This window comes from Heterodontus francisci, chromosome 26, assembly GCF_036365525.1.
Source record: "Heterodontus francisci isolate sHetFra1 chromosome 26, sHetFra1.hap1, whole genome shotgun sequence".
Classification (NCBI taxonomy): Eukaryota; Metazoa; Chordata; class Chondrichthyes; order Heterodontiformes; family Heterodontidae; genus Heterodontus; species Heterodontus francisci.
The window spans coordinates 7,958,550-7,980,628 of record NC_090396.1 but is presented as its reverse complement, the minus strand read 5'-3'; the positions used below and the strand labels follow the sequence as shown (position 1 = coordinate 7,980,628).

At 48.3% G+C, this 22,079-nt stretch overlaps 1 protein-coding gene across 1 annotated transcript in view; it reads right to left on the bottom strand.

Moving 5' to 3' along the window:
• xylt2 (xylosyltransferase II) overlaps positions 1–17,339 on the bottom strand; it is a 338,683-nt gene extending 321,344 nt beyond the window's left edge. The window contains exon 1 of the mRNA XM_068057773.1: positions 17,167–17,339. Coding sequence (XP_067913874.1) covers positions 17,167–17,295 — 129 coding nt within the window. The 5' untranslated portion in view covers positions 17,296–17,339. The remainder of the gene's footprint in view (positions 1–17,166) is intronic.
• Between the last annotated feature and the right edge of the window lie 4,740 nt (positions 17,340–22,079).

The following is a 22,079-nucleotide window of genomic DNA, read 5'->3' as shown; positions in this document are numbered from 1 at the left end:
TGCAGTTCTGGTCGCCGCACTACAGGAAAGAAGCTAGAGAGGGTGTCGAAAAGATTCACAAGGATGTTGCCTGGTTTGGAGGGCTTGAGTTATAAAGAGAGATTGGATAAGCTGGGTCTGTTTTCCCTGTAGCGAAGGAGGCTGAGAGGGGACACGATAGAGGTATATAAAATTATGAGAGGCATAGATAGGGTAGATAGCCAGAGTCTGTTTCCCATGGTAGGGGTGACTAAAACTAGAGGGCATAGATTTAAGGTGAGAGGGAGGAGGTTTGAAGGGGATCAAAGGGGTAAATTTTTCACACAAAGAATAGTGGGTATCTGGAATGAGCTGCTTGAGGTGGTGGTGGAGGCAGGAACAGTAGCGACATTTAAGAGGCATCTGGACAGGTACTTGAATGAGCAAGGCATAGAGGGATATGGAATTAATGCAGGCAGGTGGGATTAGTATAGAGAGGCATTATGGTCTGTATGGACGCGGTGGGCCGAAGAGCCTGTTTCTATGCTGTACGACTCTAGTACCGATGGGTACAGGTCTGACCCTATATAACACTGCGTACAGTACTGGTGGGTGCAGGTCTGTCCCTTAATAACACTGGGGTACAGTACTGGTGGATACAGGTCTGTCACTGTATAACACTGGGTTACAGTACTGGTGAGGACTGGTGTGTCACTATATAACAGTGGGGTACAGAACTGGTGGGTACTGGTCTGTCACTATATAATACTGGGGTACAGAACTGGTGGGTACTGGTCTGTCACTGTATAACACTGGGCTACAGCGCAGGTGAGTGCAGGTCTGTCACTCTATAACACTGGGGTACAGTACTGATGGGTACAGGTCTGTCACTGTATAACACTGGTGTACAGCACTCGTGGGCACAGGTCCGTCCCTTAATAACACTGGGGTACAGTACTGGTGGATACAGGTCTGTCACTGTCTAACACTGGGGTACATACTGGTGAGGACTGGTGTGTCACTATATAAGACTGGGGTACAGAACTGGTGGGTACTGGTCTGTCACGATATAACATTGGGGTGCAGTACTGGTGGGTACAGGTCTGTCACTATATAACACTGGGGTACAGTACTGGTGGGTACAGATCTGTCACTATATCACATTGGGGTACAGTACTGGTGGGTACTGGTCTGTCCCTTAATAACACTGGGGTACAGTACTGGTGGATGCAGGTCTGTAACTGTATAACACTGGGGTACAGTACTAGTGTGGACAGGTCTGTCACTGTATAACACTGGGGTATAATACTGGTGGGGACAGGTCTGTCACTGTATAACACTGGGGTACAGTACTGGAGAGTACATTTAAAAAATGTCTCAAGGCACTTCACAAGGGCATAAGCAGAGAAAAAGTTGAGCCAAAGGATACATTCAGATTGGCAACTTAAAGCTTGCTTAAAGAGATGGGTTTTGAGGAGTTTCTTAAAGATGAAGGGTGGAGAGGGAGATGGGTTTAAGGAAAGCACACAGAGTGAAAATATGACAACTAATGGTGCAGTGATTCAAACTGTTGACACAGGCGTCAACAGAGTCTGTGGAACTGGCGGGAATTGAACATAACAATGAGAATTTTAAAAGAGAGATGTTGCCGGACCGGGAGCCAACGTAGGTCAATGAGCACAGAGGTGATAGGTGAACGAGACTTGGTGCAAGTTAGAATATGAGTCTCAGAGTTTAAGCAGCATTAAGTTTATGCAGGGTGGGGGATCGGAAGCTGGTCAGAAGAGCAGTGGAAGAGTCAAGTGTGGTAGTAAAGATGACATGGATACTGGGCAATAAAGGGTGAACTCCTGATTATGGGGGAATGAGTTCTGCTGACAGGATTGACCAACTGAATCTCAGGAAATAATCCAGCGTAAAAACCTAAACATTGTGACAAGGTGCATTGTTTCTAACTTTTTCAAGGATTTTTTTTCAAAACAACTGCTGATGACAAAATCCTCAATGGAGATGGCTTGAGTGAATCAGAGAGCCAGTAACGGGACGAGTGAACACTAAACACATGGTTTATATTACAATCACTGAAGCAACAGTCTGAAAACGATTGTGAGTACTGCATTAATCCAGCTCCCTCACACTGTCACTCAGTAACCCCTCTCCCCCCAGCATGCTGTGTGACTGACTATCTCTACTAATGTTAATCCAGCTCCCTCACACGGTCACTTAGTAACCCCTCTCCCCTCAGCACCTTGTGTTACTGACTGTATCTCTCCTGATGTTAATCCCTTAGTGCAAATAGTTTGGATGGAGCAGTTTTTGTTAGGTGTGTCCAGGAAGGTTTCCTGACTCAATATGTAGATAGGCCGACTAGAGGGGAGACTATGTTGGACTTGGTGCTTGGCAACGAACCAGGCCAGGTGGCAGATCTCTCGGTGGGAGAGCATTTCGGTGATAGTGATCACAACTCCCTGACCTTCACTATAGTCATGGAGAGGGACAAGAGCAGACGGGATGGGAAAATATTTAATTGGGGGAGGGGGAATTACAATGCTATTAGGCAGGAACTGGGGAGCATAAATTGGGAACAGATGTTCTCAGGGAAATGCACGACAGAAATGTGGAGGTTGTTTAGGGAGCACTTGCTGCGACTGCTGGATCAGTTTGTCCCGATGAGGCAGGGAAGGGATGGTAGGGTGAAGGAACCTTGGATGACAAGAGATGTGGAACAGCTAGTCAAGAGGAAGAAGGAAGCTTACTTAAGGTTGAGGAAGCAAGGATCAGACAGGGCTCCAGAGGGTTACAAGGTAGCCAGGAAGGAAGTGAAGAATGGACTTAGGAGAGCTAGAAGGGGACATGAAAAAGTCTTGGCGGGTAGGATTAAGGAAAATCCCAAGGCGTTCTACACTTATGTGAGGAACAAGAGGATGGCCAGAGTGAGGGTAGGGCCGATCAGGGATAATGGAGGGAACTTGTGCCTGGAGTCAGAGGAGGTAGGGGAGGTCCTAAATGAATACTTTGCTTCAGTATTCACTAGTGAGAGGGACCTGGTCGTTTGTGAGGACAGCATGGAACAGGCTGATATGCTCGAACAGGTTGAGGTTAAGAGGGAGGATGTGCTGGAAATTTTGAATGATATGAGGACAGATAAGTCCCCGGGGCCAGACAGGATATACCCAAGGATATTACGGGAAGCGAGGGAAGAGATTGCTGCGCCTTTGGCGATGATCTTTGCGTCCTCACTGTCCACTGGAGTAGTACCGGATGATTGGAGGGTGGCAAATGTTGTTCCCTTGTTCAAGAAAGGGAATAGGGATAACCCTGGGAATTATAGATCAGTCAGTCTTACGTCAGTGGTGGGCAAATTATTGGAGAGGATTCTGAGAGACAGCATTTATGATTATTTGGAAAAGTACGGTTTGATTAGAGACAGTCAGCATGGCTTTGTGAGGGGCAGGTCATGCCTCACAAGCCTTATTGAATTCTTTGAAGATGTGACAAAACACATTGATGAAGGAAGAGCAGTGGATGTGGTGTACATGGATTTTAGCAAGGCGTTTGATAAGGTTCCCCATGGTAGGCTCATTCAGAAAGTAAGGAGGCATGGGATTCAGGGAAAGCTGGCTGTCTGGATACAAAATTGGCTGGCCCATAGAAGTCAGAGGGTGGTAGTAGATGGAAGGTATTCAGCATGGAGCTCGGTGACCAGTGGTGTTCCACAAGGATCTGTTCTGGGACCTCTGCTCTTTGTGATATTTATAAACGACTTGGATGAGGAAGTGGAAGGCTGGGTTAACAAGTTTGCCGATGACACGAAGGTTGCTGGAGTTGTGGATAGTGTGGAAGGCTGTTGTAGGTTGCAACGGGACATTGACAGGATGCAGAGCTGGGCTGAGAAGTGGCAGATGAAGTTCAACCTGGAAAAGTGTGAAGTGATTCATTTTGGAAGGTCGAATTTGAATGCGGAATACAGGCTTAAAGACAGGATTCTTGGTAGTGTGGAGGAACAGAGGGATCTTGGGGTCCATGTCCATAGATCGCTCAAAGTTGCCACCCAAGTTGATAGGGTTGTTAAGAAGGCGTATGGTGTGTTGGCTTTCATTGACAGGGGGATTGAGTTTAAGAGCCGCGAGGTTATGCTGCAGCTCTATAAGGCCATGGTTCGACCACACTTGGAATATTGTGTTCAGTTCTGGTCGCCTCATTATAGGAAGGATGTGGAAGCTTTAGAGAGGGTGCAGAGGAGATTTACCAGGATGCTGCCTGGACTGGAGGGCATGTCCTACGAAGAAAGATTGTGGGAACTCGGGCTTTTCTCATTGGAGCGAAGAAGGATGAGAGGTGACTTGATAGAGGGGTACAAGATGATGAAAGGCATAGATAGAGTGGATAGTCAGAGACTTTTTCCCAGGGTGGAAAGGGCTATCACAAGGGGGCATAATTTTAAGGTGATTGGAGGAAGGTTTCGGGGAGATGTCAGAGGTCGGTTCTTTACACAGAGAGTGGTGGGTGCGTGGAATGCGCTGCCAGCGGTGGTAGAAGCAGATACATTGGGGGCATTTAAGCGACTCTTGGATAGGTACATGGATGATAGTAGAATGAAGGGTAGGTAGTTAGTTTGATCTTAGAGTAGGTTAAATGTTCGGCACAACATCGTGGGTCGAAGGGCCTGTACTGTGCTGTACTGTTCTATGTTCTGTAACCCAGCAACCCCTCTTCCCCAGTGTCTGCATTACTGACTGTACCTCTACTGATGTTAATCCAGCTCCCTCAGTGTCACTCAGTAACGACTCTCCCTCCAGTGTCCTGTGTTACTGACTATACCTCTACTGATGTTAATCCAGCTCCCTCAGTGTCACTCAGTAACGACTCTCCCTCCAGTGTCCTGTGTTACTGACTGTACCTCTACTGATGTTAATCCAGCTCCCTCAGTGTCACTCAGTAACGACTCTCCCTCCAGTGTCCTGTGTTACTGACTGTATCTCTACTGATGTTAATCCAGCTCCCTCAGTGTCACTCAGTAACGACTCTCCCTCCAGTGTCCTGTGTTACTGACTGTATCTCTACTGATGTTAATCCAGCTCCCTCAGTGTCACTCAGTAACGACTCTCCCTCCAGTGTCCTGTGTTACTGACTGTATCTCTACTGATGTTAATCCAGCTTCCCTCACACTCAGTAACCTCTCATCGCCAGCTCAGCGTTGCTGATTTAGCAAAGCCATTTCAACAAGCCAAATTCTTTAGACTTAGCCATTTTCACTTATAAAGGGGCAGTGATGAGGTTAATGAGCTGTAGAATTTGTAATTTTCTTGTTGTAGTCATTCTAGATCCAGCATGTAATGTTTTCATATGACTTGTTAACTCAGGACTCGCCTCAAGTGCTGCTTTCATGATGAGAAGCTGCTTTCATGACCTTCAGAGAAACCCCCAGAGATCTTGATAAACCAAGGGTTTCAATAGGAAAAAACTGTCGGGAGGGGCAGTAACCAGAGGTACAGACTTATGATAACTGGCAGAAGAACTGGGGAGCACGGAGAGGGATGAGGAGAAATTTCCACAGTGAACTGTTGTGATCTGGAATGCGCTGCCTGAAAGCGCAGTGGAAGCAGATTCAATAGTAACTTTCAAAAGGGAATTGATAAGTACTTGAAAATGAAAAATATGCAGGGTTATGGGGAAGGAGCAGAGGTATGGGACTAAATGGATAGCACCAGCGTGATGGGCAAATGACTGCCTTCTGTGGTGTCAGATTCTAGGATATCAGGGAGAAATGAGAAGTAACAGGACACTCTCAATTTACATTTCTTCCAAACAGAATTGTTCAGTTCTATCTACAGAGCTCTCTGAAGACGAGATTGGTATTTCTACAACACTTGTCACATCCTCAGGACATCCCAAAGCACCTCCCAGTCAATGAATTACTCTCAAATTGCAATCAATATTGTTTCATAGGCAATAGTAACAGACAAAATCTCCCACAAACAGCAAATATGAAGGATGAGTTTAATGTGATTTTTCATGCCTTCTGGCCCAGGACACTGGGGACAACTCCCCTGATCATCTTTGAATAGTGCAGTGGGATCTTTTACATCCACCCGGGAGGGCTTAACATATCATCTCAAAGAAACGATCTGGTCATTATCACATTGCTGTTTGTGGGAGCTTGCTGTGCACAAATTGGCTGCCGCATTTCCTACATTACAACAGTGACTACACTTCAAAAAATACAGCACTGACTGTAAAGTGTTTTAGGATATGCTGATGTTGTGAAAGTCTTTCTCTTTTTTCTTTAAATGCAAGGCAGCACCCCCTCTAAAGTGCCAATCTAGATGACATACTCAAATCTTTGGAGCTTGAATCCACATCCTCTAACAGCACTTGCTAAAGCTTACACATAAACCAATTTTGTACATAAAAAATTTCCAGCCCACCAGACTTTATAGCACAGAAAGTATAAAAAGGTCAGTATTTTATATTGGCTTCTTCTGGCCTACAGCAAGAAATTTACAAAGTCTCAGCTACAACAATTATCCTCTAAGTGCCCTCAGGTTTTTGCAGCTTTAGGAGAGGTCACTTTAAACAGAGCTCCAGCTTAGCAGCAGAATAATTCATCACTGATGGTCTTCTAACTCTCCTGTCATCCAATTGACCTCAAGCAGCACCACAGCAGAAATGGCTAATCGATTTATTTTTAAAGATGTGCAATATAAAAACTCTAACACAGTACATAACATCAGTTCTCTTGACAGCACACCAACATCAGCCAACATAGGAACTCAATTTAAAAACACACAACATTCATTTAAAATCCAAAAAGGTGCTTAACACAACACAGACATCCAGTGCAATCCATGCACTGTCACAGCAGGTGCTACATGTGTTGTTTTTTTCCCCCACTATAACAGATCCTCTGTAAGAGACCTTCCTGATAAAGCTCACTTAAGAGTGATGGCTGTACCCGAGTCTGACAAACTCCAGATCTGTCAATCTCCTACTTGAAAATTGATTTTAAACATGTCACCTGTTAGATGAATCTCACTCTTAAAAATAATCACAGTTCCTCCATGTGATTGATAAGTTTGGCATCCACCACTTGTGATTATAAACCTCCCATGCAGGACAGCTCTCTGACACCTATTCCCCAACCTCCACCTCATTCTCTATCCATCCCTCTCATCCACTCTGTCAGTTATCTCTGCCACAGTGCCAAGGTACAACCCTTGGTCCCCTCCCATTCCCTGTATTACCAGGTCAGCTACTATAAGTAGACAACTGACATCCAAGTTTAGCTTGTGTACCCCAATTCCACGCCAAACACCAACTGTCCAACTATATGTTCGGAACGGACCCAGACTTTCTTCAGCTCAACATTCCTAAGAATGAGGGCATTCAGTTCATCATCTAATAGAACTTTACATCTTGAGCCTCTGATGCCATTCCCCTTCCCAGCTGCTCACTCGGGTTGAACCTGTGGGTGCGCAATGCCAGACGCCCAAGCTCAGGTTCAAACTTCACACCTGGTCCATCAGCAAACCTACCTACTTCCATTTCCGTAACCTTTATCTCCGAAAAACTGACCTCACTCCCAATGCAACAAAACGCCAAGAAAAACACTTTTCTCAAAATCGTAAACTCCACTTTACACAAACTGCTATTCACCCAGAACTGGGTGCAATAACTTCCATACAACTACCACTCTTGCCCTCACCAGCCTTCTACTGGCTCTCATCTACTTTTGCCCCTCTCTCAACACACCAACATAAAAATCACTTGAAAATCCTTTGCCTGATCACACTCCATCTTACTTTTATAGCTGTGTGCCCGGTCCCAGCTCACACTTTCTACTCACTGACTCAGCCATTCCCACCCTCTGTGAGCAAAGCCTTCATTTACCATATTAGAGTTACCCCAGCTGACTGCCCATGACCATGACCATCTTCAAAAGCAAGACTGAATTCATTGACCATGCCTATGCAAACTTCTCTCCCACTTCCTGCTCTCTATATCCTTTACGGACACTTTATTAAGTGGAAACCTCAGTGTTTTTTCTGTTTCTCCATCTCCCATTTCCATCCATCCCCCAACCAATGTTCCTTCTCCTGAACACAAAGACACACTCTCTCTCAAAACCCCATTCACTCAAACCCCTCTGCCCCACTCCTCATCTCTCTGTCCTTTCACTCCAGTCCATTGTGCTTCACCATTTCCACCCCAGTCCTCCTCACACACAGCTCTCCCCACACCCCTTTGTTCTCTCACTCTCCCTACCCCACTGCACTATCCAACCCTAGTCTCTCTCGCCCCTCCCCTCCCTGATGTCCATTTTCCCCTCTGTCTTTTTCCATATCCTCCTTACAATGTGTGCCACTCACAGTCGGCCTCCCCAACCTGATCTTTTTCTTCCCCCTTCTCTCTCCTCTCAGGTATCAGTCTCACTTTCCCCGCTCACCCCAGTGTCAGTGTCTCCTTGTCTCATCTATTGTTCTCTCTCTTGTGCCCAGCAAACACATGTCTCTGTCCCCATCTCTCTCTCCCCCTACCCAAAAAGTGGCCAAGAGATGGGAGGCCGGATATAAAGGAGCGGAAAGAGAGCAGGGATTCAGAGGCTGGATATAAAGGAGCGGGAATCGAAGACCAGATATAAAGGAGCAGGAGCAGAGCGGGAATCGGAAACCGAATATACAGGAGGGGAAGAGCAGTGGAGATTCTGAATCAAGATACAAATGATGTGGGAGCAGAGCAGGGATTTGGAAACTGGATATAAAGGAGCAGCAGCAGAGCGGGAATTGGAGGCCACATAAAAGCAGTGGGAGCAGAGCAAGGATTCAGAAATCGGAGATAAAGGAGCGGGAGTACAGCAGGAATCGGAAACCAGTTATAAAGGAGAGGGAGCAGTGCAGAGGTTAAGAAACCGGATATAAAGGAAACGGAGAGGAGCTGGGATTCGGAAAACAGATATAAAGGGGCGGGAGCAGAGCAAGAATCAGAAACCGGATATAAAAGAGTGGGAGCAGAGGGGAAATCGGAAGCCGGATATAAAGGAGCAGGAAGAGAGCGGGAATCGGAAACTGGATATAAAGGAGCGGGAACAGAGCGGGAATCGGAAACCAGATATAAAGGAGCAGCAAGAGAGCGGGAATTGGAGGCCAACTAGAAAGGCGCGGGAACAGAGTGGGAATTGAAGGCTGACTAGAAAGGAGCGGGGCAATGCGGGAATCGGAAACCAGATATAAAGGAGCGGGAGCAGAGCGGGGATTTGGAAATCAGATAAAAGGAACGGAAGAACAAGGTTTCGGAAACCGAAGATAAAAGAGTGGGAGCAGAGCGGGAATCGGAAACCGGATATAAAGGAGCGGGAACAGAGCGGGAATTGGAACCAAACTAAGCACTCGAGAACCTAAAAGGTGAAGTCAAAGTGACATCACAATCAACAGAGATCAGGCCGAATCTGAATTGATCAACTATAAAATAAGACTTGATCGATTCATTGCTATAAAAACTTAAAATTAAAGCCGATTTTGTAATTTATCATATAATTAACATCAGCGCTCAATTAATCAATCAGATCTCGGGGATAAAATTTAAATTAAATTGGGATAGGAATACTAAAGAAGTCCGAATTTTTCAATAAATTAAAATCTAAGGTTTGTAGGTAGAGAGTTAAGTAAGAACATTTATGTTAACCTCTCTATAAAATAAAGTGCCATCAGCACAGGAGAAGCAGCTGAAGTATGAGTAGCTAGTGACCATTTTTTTATTTAAGTAATAAGTTTAATAGTCTAATAAACAGAGGTATGGCAAGGCAGCTCAGACCTATGGAGTGCAGAATCCTGTTCCATGTGGAAACTCCAGGACTCCTTTCATGTGCAGGGAATGTCGTCAGCTGTAGCAGCTTGAGCTCTAGGTTTTGGGAGCTTGAGCATCAACTGCAGTCACTGCAGCACATCCGCGAGGTTGAGAGTTTCGTGGATACCATGTTTTTAGATGTGGTCACCCTGCAGCTTAAGGGTGTGCAGGCAGACAGTGTGGCCGCCAGACAGTCAAGGGAGACCTGGTAAGTAGTGCGGGAATCACCTGAGTACATCTCACTCTCCAACTATTATTCCCTTCCGAATACTGGTGAGAGTGATGGTTCCTTTGGGGTGTGCATCCAGAGTCTAGACGACAGCACCATGGCTGATTCAGCTGTACACGTGGGGGGGTGGGGGGGGTGGTGGAAAGCTGGAAAAGCAATACTGATAGGCGATTCAATAGTTAGAGGAAAAGGCTGGCATTTCTGCAGGGAATGCAGGATGGTATGTTGCCTACCTGGTGAAAGGGTCAAGGTCGTCACTGAATGGCGCAGAGCACTCTGAGGAGGAAGGCTGAACAGCCAGCTGTCGTGGTCCATATTGGGTATAAATGACATACTAGAAAGAGGGTTGAGGTGCTGCAAGCAGAGTTTAGGGAGCTAGGAAAGAAACCAGCAAGCAGGACCTCAAAGGTAGTAATCTCAGGATTACTCCCGGTATCAAGCAAGAGTGTGTATAGAAATAGGAGGATCGAGAAGATGAATGCATGGCTGGAGAGATGGTGCAGGAGGCAGGGCTTTAGATTCCTGGACATTGGGATTGGTTCTGGGGGAGATGGGACCCAAAAAGGCCGGAAGTGCTGCACCTGAATAGAGCTAGGACCAATCTCCTTACGCGACAATTTGCTAGTCCCAGTAGGGAGTGTTTAAACTAACTTGCCAGGAGTGTGGGAACCCAAAAATATTAGAGAGGAAAAACAATGTACACAGAGAATTGAGAGAATCAGATAGTATTACAGTGGGAAAAAGGAAGGCATTAGGTGGGCCGGAGTAAGAGGGAATATAAGGTCTAAATTAGGTTTACTGTGCATGTATGTGAATGCGCAAAGTGTGGTAAATAAGCACAGATAGCCATGTGGAAATATGATGTGGCGATAATGGAGACCTGGCTCAAAAAAGGGCAGGACTGGATACTAAATATTCCTGGATTCAGGGTGCTCAGGAAAGATAGGGATGGTAAGAAAGCAGGCTGTATTGATTAAGCAGAACATTACAGTGCTAGGGAGAGAGGATGTCTTCAAGAGGTCAAGGACAAAATCTATTTGGTTAGTGTTGAAAATCAATAGAGGAACCAGTACATTGCTGGGTGTATTCTATAGGCCACCCAACTAGTGGGAAAGATACAGAGGAACAAATCTGCAAGGAAATTACAGAGAGGTGGAAGAATTATAGAGTAATTATAATGAGGAACTTTCTTTCTTCTTCTTCTTTCTTTTGGGCCTCCTTATCTCGAGAGGGTCAGTGGCTTGTGAAGCAGCGCCTGGAGTGGCTATAAAGGCCAATTCTGGAGTGACAGGCTCTTCCACAGGTGCTGCAGAGAAATTTGTTTGTTGGGACTTTAATTATCCTAATATAGACTGGGATAGTAATAGTGTAAAGGGCAGAGTTTCTAGCATGAGCTCAGCAGAATTTTCTACATCAGTACGATTCCACTCCAATGAGGAATGAGGCATTGCTGGATGTTTCTGGGGAATGAGGTGGGCCAAGTGAAAAAAGTGTCAGTAGGGGTACATTTAGGGGACAGTGACCATAGCATCATAAGGATTAGGTTCGCCATGGAAAAGGACACAAAGCAATCCAGAGTGAAAATAGTTAACGGGCTGGGCTGGGCTGGGCAGGGGGGTGGCAACTTCAAAGTCTTTACCAAAGAAGATGATGCTGCTGAAGTCATGGTGAAAAAGGAGGTAATTGAGACACTAGATGGGATAAAAATTGATAAAGAGGAGATATTAGATAGATTGGTTGTACTAAAGTTTAGAAGTCACCAGGACCAGATGAGATGCATCCAAGGATACTGAGTGAAGTAATGGTGGAAATTGTGAAGGCCTTGGCCATAATCTTCCAATTCTCCTTAGATACAAGCATGGTGCCAGAACATTGCAAATGTTACACCCTTGTTCAAAAAAGGGTGTAAGGACAAGTCCAACAACTATAGGTCAGTCAGTTTAAACATGGTGGTGGGAAAGCTTTTAGAAATGATAACTCGGGACAAAATTAACAGTCTCTTGGATAAAAGTGGATTAGTTAAGGAAAGCCAGCAGAGATTTGTTAAGGGAATATCATGTTTAATTAATGCAAAATACTGCAGAAGCTAGAAATCTGAAATAAAAACAGAAAGTGCTAGAAATACTGAGCAGGTCTGGCAGCATCTGTGGAGCGAGAAGCAGAGTTAACACTTCAGCCTGGGATCTTTCATCAGAACTGAGAGGGTGGTTTAGGGTAATGTGGTTGATGTGTGCATAGACTGCCGAAAGGCATTTGATCAAGTGCGAAATAACAGGCTTGGCTGCAAAGTTAGAGCTCATGAAATAAAAGTGACAGTAGTCGCATGGATACAAAATTGGATAAATGACAGGAAACAGAGTAGTGGTGAAAGGCTTTTTTTTGGATTGGAGGAAAGTATAGCGATGTTTAAGAGACATCTTGACAAATACATGAATAGGAAGGGAATAGAGGGATATGGGCCCCGGAAGTGCAGAAGGTGTTAGTTTAGGCAGGCATCAAGATCGGCGCAGGCTTGGAGGGCCGAATGGCCTGTTCCTGTGCTGTACTGTTCTTTATACAGTGGGGGTTCCACAGGAGTCAGTGTTAAGACCCCTGCTTTAATTGATATATATTAATGACCTAGACTTGGTTGTACAGGGTATAATTTCAAAATTTACAGATGACACAAAATTTGGAAGTATTGTGAGTTGTGAGGAGGATAGTGATAAACTTCAAGAGGACGTAGACAGGGTGGTGGAATAGGTGGACAAGTCTTCTTCTTCTTTGGCCTCCTTGTCTCGAGAGACAATGGGTAAGCGCCTGGAGGTGGTCAGTGGTTTGTGAAGCAGCGCCTGGAGTGGACAAGTGGCAGATGAAATTTAAGGCACAGAAGTCTGAAGTGATTCGTTTTGGTAGGAAGAATAAGGAGAGGCAATCCAAAATAAAGGGTACAATTCTAAAGTGGGTGCAAGAGCTGAGGGACCTGGGGGTATTATGTGCATAAATCATTGAAGGTTACAGGGCAGGTTGAGAAAGTGGTTGATAAAGCAAATGGGATCCTGGGCTTTATAAATAGGGGCATCGAGTACAAGAACAAGGAAATGATAAATATGTATAAAACACTGGTTCGGCCCCAAATGGAGTATTGTGCCCCGTTCTGGGTATTACTCTTTAGGAAGGATGTTAAGGCATTAAAGAGGGTGCAAAAGAAAATTCACGAAAATGGTTCCAGGGATGAGGAACTTCAGTTACGTGGATAGGCTGGAGAAGCTGGGGCTGTTCTCCTTGGAGAAGATTCAGAGGAGATTCAATAGAGACGTTCAAAATCATGAGGGGTCTGAACAGAGTAGACAGGGAGAAACTGTTCCCAATGGCGTAAGGATCCAGAACCAGAGGACATCGATTTAAGGTGATTGGCAAAAGAAGCAACAGCGACATGAGGAAAAACCATTTTATGCAACGAGTGGTCAGGATCTGGAATGCACTGCCTGAGAGTGTGATGGCTTTCAAAAGGGAATTAGACAATTATATGAAGAGAAAGAATTTGCAGGGCGACAAGGAAATGGCAGGGAGTGGGACGAGGTGAGTTGCTTTTTCAGATTGCCAGCATAGACATGATGGGCCGAATGGCCTCCTTCTGTGCTGTAACGATCCGATCTTCCTATGATACTGCTCTCCATCTCTTTCCCGATCAAGGTCTCAAACCTCTTTCTCCAATCTTCCCACTCTCTCTCCCTCCCTCTAACTTTGCCTCTCCCCAACTCACTGCCCCGAGTCTCTAACTCTCTCACCATCATTTACCCTCGCTCAACCCCTCGTTCCCATCATCCTTGTCTCTATTTCTCTCCCTCCTTCCCTCACCCAGGCTCATACTAACCTCTTTTTCTTTCTCTCTTTCGCACACTGTCTCTCCATCTGTCTTTCCCGCTCCTCCATTTCTCTGACCATATCTCACAAGCTCCTCTCCCCGTCTCCCACTCCCTCATTGTCTTCGTTACTCTCTCGCCGCCCCCCTCCCTTGCCTTCCCTCTCTATCCATTTCTCTCCGTCTTTCCTTTGCCATCGCTCTCTTTCACTCCATTTCTCGCCGCTCCATCCCACACTCTCTCTCTCCCCTCTCCTGCCCCCTCCATTTTTCTTCCTCTCTCTCTCTCCTGGTCTCTCCCTCCATCTTTCCCTCACACGCTCCCTCCTTCGCCATGTCTCTCGCTCCCTCCGCATTTCCCCCCTCACTCCCTCACCCTTTGCTCATCCTTCTCTCCCCCATCCCTCCCTCATACTCTCCCCTCCCATTTTCCCTGTCCCTCGAACCCTCTCCCCTCCCATTTTCCCTGTCCCTTTATCCCTCTCGCTTCTCCTCTCATCTTCTCCCTCTCTACCTGCTATGTCTCTCTCTCCATCTCTCCCCGTCCATGTCCCTCCCCCTTTATCTTTCTCCCCACCCTCCCCCGTAACTCTCTATCTTTCTCCCCCTCCCTCCTGTAACTCTCTCCTATCTTTCTTCCCCGTCCCCCAAAACTCCTCTCTCCCCTTCTCCTTCCCTCGCTCCATCCCCTTGCCCCCCATTCTCTCTATCTCTCCCATTCCTTCATCTCTTCCTCTCTCCCCCTTACCTCTAAATCTCCCTCTCTCTCCATTCCCCAGATCTCTCTCCCCCCACCTTTTCCTCCATTTCCCACTCTGTACCTCATTCCCTCCATCTCCCCCATCCCCTCTAGCTCACTCCCATATTCCCTATATCTCTCCCTTTCCCATTCCTTCTATCTCCCCCATTCCCTCCACCTCTCTCCCATTCCTTCTTTCTTTCCCGCATTCCCTCCACCTCTCTCATATTCCTTCTTTCTTTCCCGCATTCCCTCCACCTCTCTCATATTCCGTCTTTCTTTCCAGCATTCCCTCCACCTCTCTCCCATTCCCTCCACCTCTCTCATATTCCGTCTTTCTTTCCAGCATTCCCTCCACCTCTCCCCCATTCCCTCCACCTCTCCCCCATTCCCTCGTTCTTTCCCCCCATTCCCTCCACCTCTCCCCCCATTCCCTCCACCTCTCCCCCCATTCCCTCCACCTCTCCCCCCATTCCCTCCACCTCTCCCCCCATTCCCTCCACCTCTCCCCCCATTCCCTCCACCTCTCCCCCCATTCCCTCCACCTCTCCCCCCATTCCCTCCACCTCTCCCCCCATTCCCTCCACCTCTCCCCCCATTCCCTCCACCTCTCCCCCCATTCCCTCCACCTCTCCCCCCATTCCCTCCACCTCTCCCCCCATTCCCTCCACCTCTCCCCCCATTCCCTCCACCTCTCCCCCCATTCCCTCCACCTCTCCCCCCATTCCCTCCACCTCTCCCCCCATTCCCTCCACCTCTCCCCCCATTCCCTCCACCTCTCCCCCCATTCCCTCCACCTCTCCCCCCATTCCCTCCACCTCTCCCCCCATTCCCTCCACCTCTCCCCCCATTCCCTCCACCTCTCCCCCCATTCCCTCCACCTCTCCCCCCATTCCCTCCACCTCTCCCCCCATTCCCTCCACCTCTCCCCCCATTCCCTCCACCTCTCCCCCCATTCCCTCCACCTCTCCCCCCATTCCCTCCACCTCTCCCCCCATTCCCTCCACCTCTCCCCCCATTCCCTCCACCTCTCCCCCCATTCCCTCCACCTCTCCCCCCATTCCCTCCACCTCTCCCCCCATTCCCTCCACCTCTCCCCCCATTCCCTCCACCTCTCCCCCCATTCCCTCCACCTCTCCCCCCATTCCCTCCACCTCTCCCCCCATTCCCTCCACCTCTCCCCCCATTCCCTCCACCTCTCCCCCCATTCCCTCCACCTCTCCCCCCATTCCCTCCACCTCTCCCCCCATTCCCTCCACCTCTCTCCCATTCCCTCCACCTCTCTCCCATTCCCTCCACCTCTCTCCCATTCCCTCCACCTCTCTCCCATTCCCTCCACCTCTCTCCCATTCCCTCCACCTCTCTCCCATTCCCTCCACCTCTCCCCCATTCCCTCCACCTCTCCCCCATTCCCTCCACCTCTCCCCCATTCCCTCCACCTCTCCCCCATTCCCTCCACCTCACCCCCATTCCCTCCACCTCTACCCCCATTCCCTCCACCTCTCCCCCCATTCCCTCCACCTCTTCCCCCATTCCCTCCACCTCTCCCCCATTCCCTCCACCTCTCCCCCATTCCCTCCACCTCTCCCCCATTCCCTCCACCTCTCCCCCATTCCCTCCACCTCTCCCCCATTCCCTCCACCTCTCCCCCATTCCCTCCACCTCTCCCCCATTCCCTCCACCTCTCCCCCATTCCCTCCACCTCACCCCCATTCCCTCCACCTCACCCCCATTCCCTCCACCTCACCCCCATTCCCTCCACCTCACCCCCATTCCCTCCTTCTTTCCCCCATTCCCTCCACCTCTCCCCCATTCCCTCCACCTCTCCCCCATTCCCTCCACCTCTCCCCCATTCCCTCCACCTCACCCCCATTCCCTCCACCTCACCCCCATTCCCTCCACCTCACCCCCATTCCCTCCACCTCTCCCCCATTCCCTCCACCTCACCCCCATTCCCTCCACCTCTCCCCCCATTCCCTCCACCTCTCCCCCCATTCCCTCCACCTCTCCCCCCATTCCCTCCACCTCTCCCCCCATCTCTCACCCCATTCCCTCCACCTGTCTCCCCCATTCCCTCCACCTCTCTCCCCCATTCCCTCCACCTCTCTCCCCCATTCCCTCCACCTCTCTCCCCCATTCCCTCCACCTCTCTCCCCCATTCCCTCCACCTCTCCCCCATTCCCTCCACCTCTCCCCCATTCCCTCCACCTCACCCCCATTCCCTCCACCTCACCCCCATTCCCTCCACCTCACCCCCATTCCCTCCACCTCTCCCCCATTCCCTCCACCTCACCCCCATTCCCTCCACCTCTCCCCCCATTCCCTCCACCTCTCCCCCCATTCCCTCCACCTCTCCCCCCATTCCCTCCACCTCTCCCCCCATTCCCTCCACCTCTCCCCCCATTCCCTCCACCTCTCCCCCCATCTCTCCCCCCATTCCCTCCACCTGTCTCCCCCATTCCCTCCACCTCTCTCCCCCATTCCCTCCACCTCTCTCCCCCATTCCCTCCACCTCTCTCCCCGCTGCCCATGTCCCTCTGTCCAGGGCCTTACCGCCTCCTCAGCCTCCAAGCCGCTGAAGCTCCACACCGCCAGGGCCTGCACGATCAGGATGGCCACAGCAACAGCCGCCGCTGCCCGGTATCTCCGCGTCAGCTTCCGAGCCCGGGCCCTCACCGCCATCTTCCCGCGGGGACGCGCCTCCTCCCCGAGCCTGCGCGTACCCGGCAGCAGGGCCGCGCCTCCGCGGTGAATCCTCCCTGAGTCAGTCAGACTGTCCCAGACCCGGGATTCCCTCCATCATTCCCTCTCTCTCTCTCTATTATTCCCTCTCTCTCTCTCTCTCCATCATTCCCTCTCTCTCTCTCTATTATTCCCTCTCTCTCTCTCTCTCTCCATCATTCCCTCTCTCTCTCTCTCTCCATCATTCCCTCTCTCTCTCTCTATTATTCCCTCTCTCTCTCTCTCTCCATCATTCCCTCTCTCTCTCTCTATTATTCCCTCTCTCTCTCTCTCTCTCCATCATTCCCTCTCTCTCTCCATCATTCCCTCTCTCTCTCTCTATTATTCCCTCTCTCTCTCTCTCTCCATCGTTCCCTCTCTCTCTCTCTATTATTCCCTCTCTCTCTCTCTCTCTCTCTCTCCATCGTTCCCTCTCTCTCTCTCTATTATTCCCTCTCTCTCTCTCTCTCTCCATCATTCCCTCTCTCTCTCTCTCTCCATCATTCCCTCTCTCTCTCTCTCTCTCTCCATCATTCCCTCTCTCTCTCTCTATTATTCCCTCTCTCTCTCTCTCTCTCTCCATCGTTCCCTCTCTCTCTCTCTATTATTCCCTCTCTCTCTCTCTCTCCATCATTCCCTCTCTCTCTCTATTATTCCCTCTCTCTCTCTCTATTATTCCCTCTCTCTCTCTCTCTCTCCATCGTTCCCTCTCTCTCTCTCTATTATTCCCTCTCTCTCTCTCTCTCCATCATTCCCTCTCTCTCTCTCTCTCTCTCTCTCCATCGTTCCCTCTCTCTCTCTCTTTCATTCCCTCTCTCTCTCTCTATTATTCCCTCTCTCTCTCTCCATCATTCCCTCTCTCTCTTTCATTCCCTCTCTCTATCATTCCCTCTCTCTATCATTCCCTCTCTCTCTCTCTCTCTCATTCCCTCTCTCTCTCTCATTCCCTCTCTCTCTCTATCATTCCCTCTCTCTCTCTATCATTCCCTCTCTCTCTCTCTCTATCATTCCCTCTCTCTCTCTATCATTCCCTCTCTCTCTCTCTCTCTATCATTCCCTCTCTCTCTATCATTCCCTCTCTCTCTATCATTCCCTCTCTCTCTCTCGTTCATTCCCTCTCTCTCGATCTATCATTCCCTATCTCTCTCTCTATCATTCCCTCTCTCTCTCTATCATTCCCTCTCTCTCTGTCATTCCCTCTCTCTCTATCATTCCCTCTCTCTCTATCATTCCCTCTCTCTCTCTATCATTCCCTCTCTCTCTCTATCATTCCCTCTCTCTCTCTATCATTCCCTCTCTCTCTATCATTCCCTCTCTCTCTCTCTATCGTTCATTCCCTCTCTCTCTCTCTATCATTCCCTCTCTCTCTCTCTATCATTCTCTCTCTCTCTCTCTCGATCATTCTCTCTCTATCTCTATCATTCCCTCTCTCTATCTCGATCATTCCCTCTCTCTCTCTCTATCATTCCCTCTCACTGTCTCTCTATCATTCCCTCTCTCTCTCTCTATCATTCCCTCTCTCTATCTATCTGTCATTCCCTCTCTCTCTTTCATTCCCTTTCTCTCCATCATTCCCCCTCTCTATCATTTCCCATGTCTCTGTCTCTGTCATTCCCCCACTCTCTCTATCATTCCCCCCCTCTCTCTCTCTCTAACATTCCCTCCCTCTCTCTCTCTCTAACATTCCCTCTCTCTCTCTCTATCATTCCCCCTCCCTCTATTATTCCCCCCCTCTCTCTCTATCTATCATTCCCTCTCTCTCTCTATCATTCCTTCTTTCTCTCTCTCCATCATTCCCTCTCTCTCTCTCTATCTATCATTCCCTCGCTCTCTCTCTATAATTCCCTCTCTCTCTCTATCATTCCCTCTCCTTCTCTCTATATCATTCCCTCTCCTTCTCTCTCTATCATTCCCTCTCTCTCTCTCCATCATTCCCTCTCTCTCTCTCTCTCTATCATTCCCCCTCTCTCCCTCTATCATTCCCTCTCTCTATCATTCCCTCTCTCTCTCTGTCTATCATTCCCTCGCTCTCTATCATTCCCTCTCTCTCTCTATCATTCCCTATCTATCATTCCCTCTCTCTCTCTATCATTCCCTCTCTCTCTCTCTCTATCATTCCCCCTCCCTCTATTATTCCCCCCCTCTCTCTCTATCTATCATTCCCTCGCTCTCTATCATTCCCTCTCTCTCTATCATTCTCTCTCTCTCTATCATTCCTTCTCTCTCTCTCTATCATTCCCTCTCTCTCTCTCTCTCTATCATTCCTCCTCCCTCTATTATTCCCCCCCTCTCTCTCTATCTATCATTCCCTCTCTCTCTCTCTCTCTCCATCGTTCCCTCTCTCTCTCTCTTTCATTCCCTCTCTCTCTCTATTATTCCCTCTCTCTCTCTCCATCGTTCCCTCTCTCTCTCTCTATTATTCCCTCTCTCTCTCTCTCTCTCTCTCTCCATCGTTCCCTCTCTCTCTCTCTATTATTCCCTCTCTCTCTCTCTCTCTCCATCATTCCCTCTCTCTCTCTCTCTCCATCATTCCCTCTCTCTCTCTCTCTCTCCATCATTCCCTCTCTCTCTCTCTATTATTCCCTCTCTCTCTCTCTCTCTCTCCATCGTTCCCTCTCTCTCTCTCTATTATTCCCTCTCTCTCTCTCTCTCCATCATTCCCTCTCTCTCTCTCTATTATTCCCTCTCTCTCTCTCTCTCTCCATCGTTCCCTCTCTCTCTCTCTATTATTCCCTCTCTCTCTCTCTCTCCATCATTCCCTCTCTCTCTCTCTCTCTCTCTCTCCATCGTTCCCTCTCTCTCTCTCTTTCATTCCCTCTCTCTCTCTCTATTATTCCCTCTCTCTCTCTCCATCATTCCCTCTCTCTCTTTCATTCCCTCTCTCTATCATTCCCTCTCTCTATCATTCCCTCTCTCTCTCTCTCTCTCATTCCCTCTCTCTCTCTCATTCCCTCTCTCTCTCTATCATTCCCTCTCTCTCTCTATCATTCCCTCTCTCTCTCTCTCTATCATTCCCTCTCTCTCTCTATCATTCCCTCTCTCTCTCTCTCTCTATCATTCCCTCTCTCTCTATCATTCCCTCTCTCTCTATCATTCCCTCTCTCTCTCTCGTTCATTCCCTCTCTCTCGATCTATCATTCCCTATCTCTCTCTCTATCATTCCCTATCTCTCTCTCTATCATTCCCTCTCTCTCTCTATCATTCCCTCTCTCTCTGTCATTCCCTCTCTCTCTATCATTCCCTCTCTCTCTATCATTCCCTCTCTCTCTCTATCATTCCCTCTCTCTCTCTATCATTCCCTCTCTCTCTCTATCATTCCCTCTCTCTCTCTATCATTCCCTCTCTCTCTATCATTCCCTCTCTCTCTCTCTATCGTTCATTCCCTCTCTCTCTCTATCATTCCCTCTCTCTCTCTCTATCATTCTCTCTCTCTCTCTCTCGATCATTCTCTCTCTATCTCTATCATTCCCTCTCTCTATCTCGATCCTTCCCTCTCTCTCTCTCTATCATTCCCTCTCACTGTCTCTCTATCATTCCCTCTCTCTCTCTCTATCATTCCCTCTCTCTATCTATCTGTCATTCCCTCTCTCTCTTTCATTCCCTTTCTCTCCATCATTCCCCCTCTCTATCATTTCCCATGTCTCTGTCTCTGTCATTCCCCCACTCTCTCTATCATTCCCCCCCTCTCTCTCTCTCTAACATTCCCTCTCTCTCTCTCTATCATTCCCCCTCCCTCTATTATTCCCCCCCTCTCTCTCTATCTATCATTCCCTCTCTCTCTCTATCATTCCTTCTTTCTCTCTCTCCATCATTCCCTCTCTCTCTCTCTATCTATCATTCCCTCGCTCTCTCTCTATAATTCCCTCTCTCTCTCTATCATTCCCTCTCCTTCTCTCTATATCATTCCCTCTCCTTCTCTCTCTATCATTCCCTCTCTCTCTCTCCATCATTCCCTCTCTCTCTCTCTCTCTATCATTCCCCCTCTCTCCCTCTATCATTCCCTCTCTCTATCATTCCCTCTCTCTCTCTGTCTATCATTCCCTCGCTCTCTATCATTCCCTCTCTCTCTCTATCATTCCCTATCTATGATTCCCTCTCTCTCTCTATCATTCCCTCTCTCTCTCTCTCTATCATTCCCCCTCCCTCTATTATTCCCCCCCTCTCTCTCTATCTATCATTCCCTCGCTCTCTATCATTCCCTCTCTCTCTATCATTCTCTCTCTCTCTATCATTCCTTCTCTCTCTCTCTATCATTCCCTCTCTCTCTCTCTCTCTATCATTCCTCCTCCCTCTATTATTCCCCCCCTCTCTCTCTATCTATCATTCCCTCTCTCTCTCTATCATTCCCTCTCTCTCTCTCTCTCCATCATTCCCTCTCTCTCTCTCTATCTATCATTCCCTCTCTCTCTCTCTCTATCATTCCCTCTCTCTCTCTCTCGATCTATCATTCCCTCTCTCTCTCGATCATTCCCTCTCTCTCTCTATCATTCCCTCTCTCTCTCTATCTATCATTCCCTCTCTCTCTCTCGATCTATCATTCCCTCTCTCTCTATCTATCATTCCCTCTCTCTATCATTCCCTCTCTCTCTCTCTATCATTCACTCTCTCTCTCTCTCTATCATTCCCTCTCTCTCTCTATCTATCATTCTCTCTCTCTCTCTCTATCATTCCCTCTCTCTCTCTCTCTCTCTATCATTCCCTCTCTCTCTCTATCTATCATTCCCTCTCTCTCTCTATCTATCATT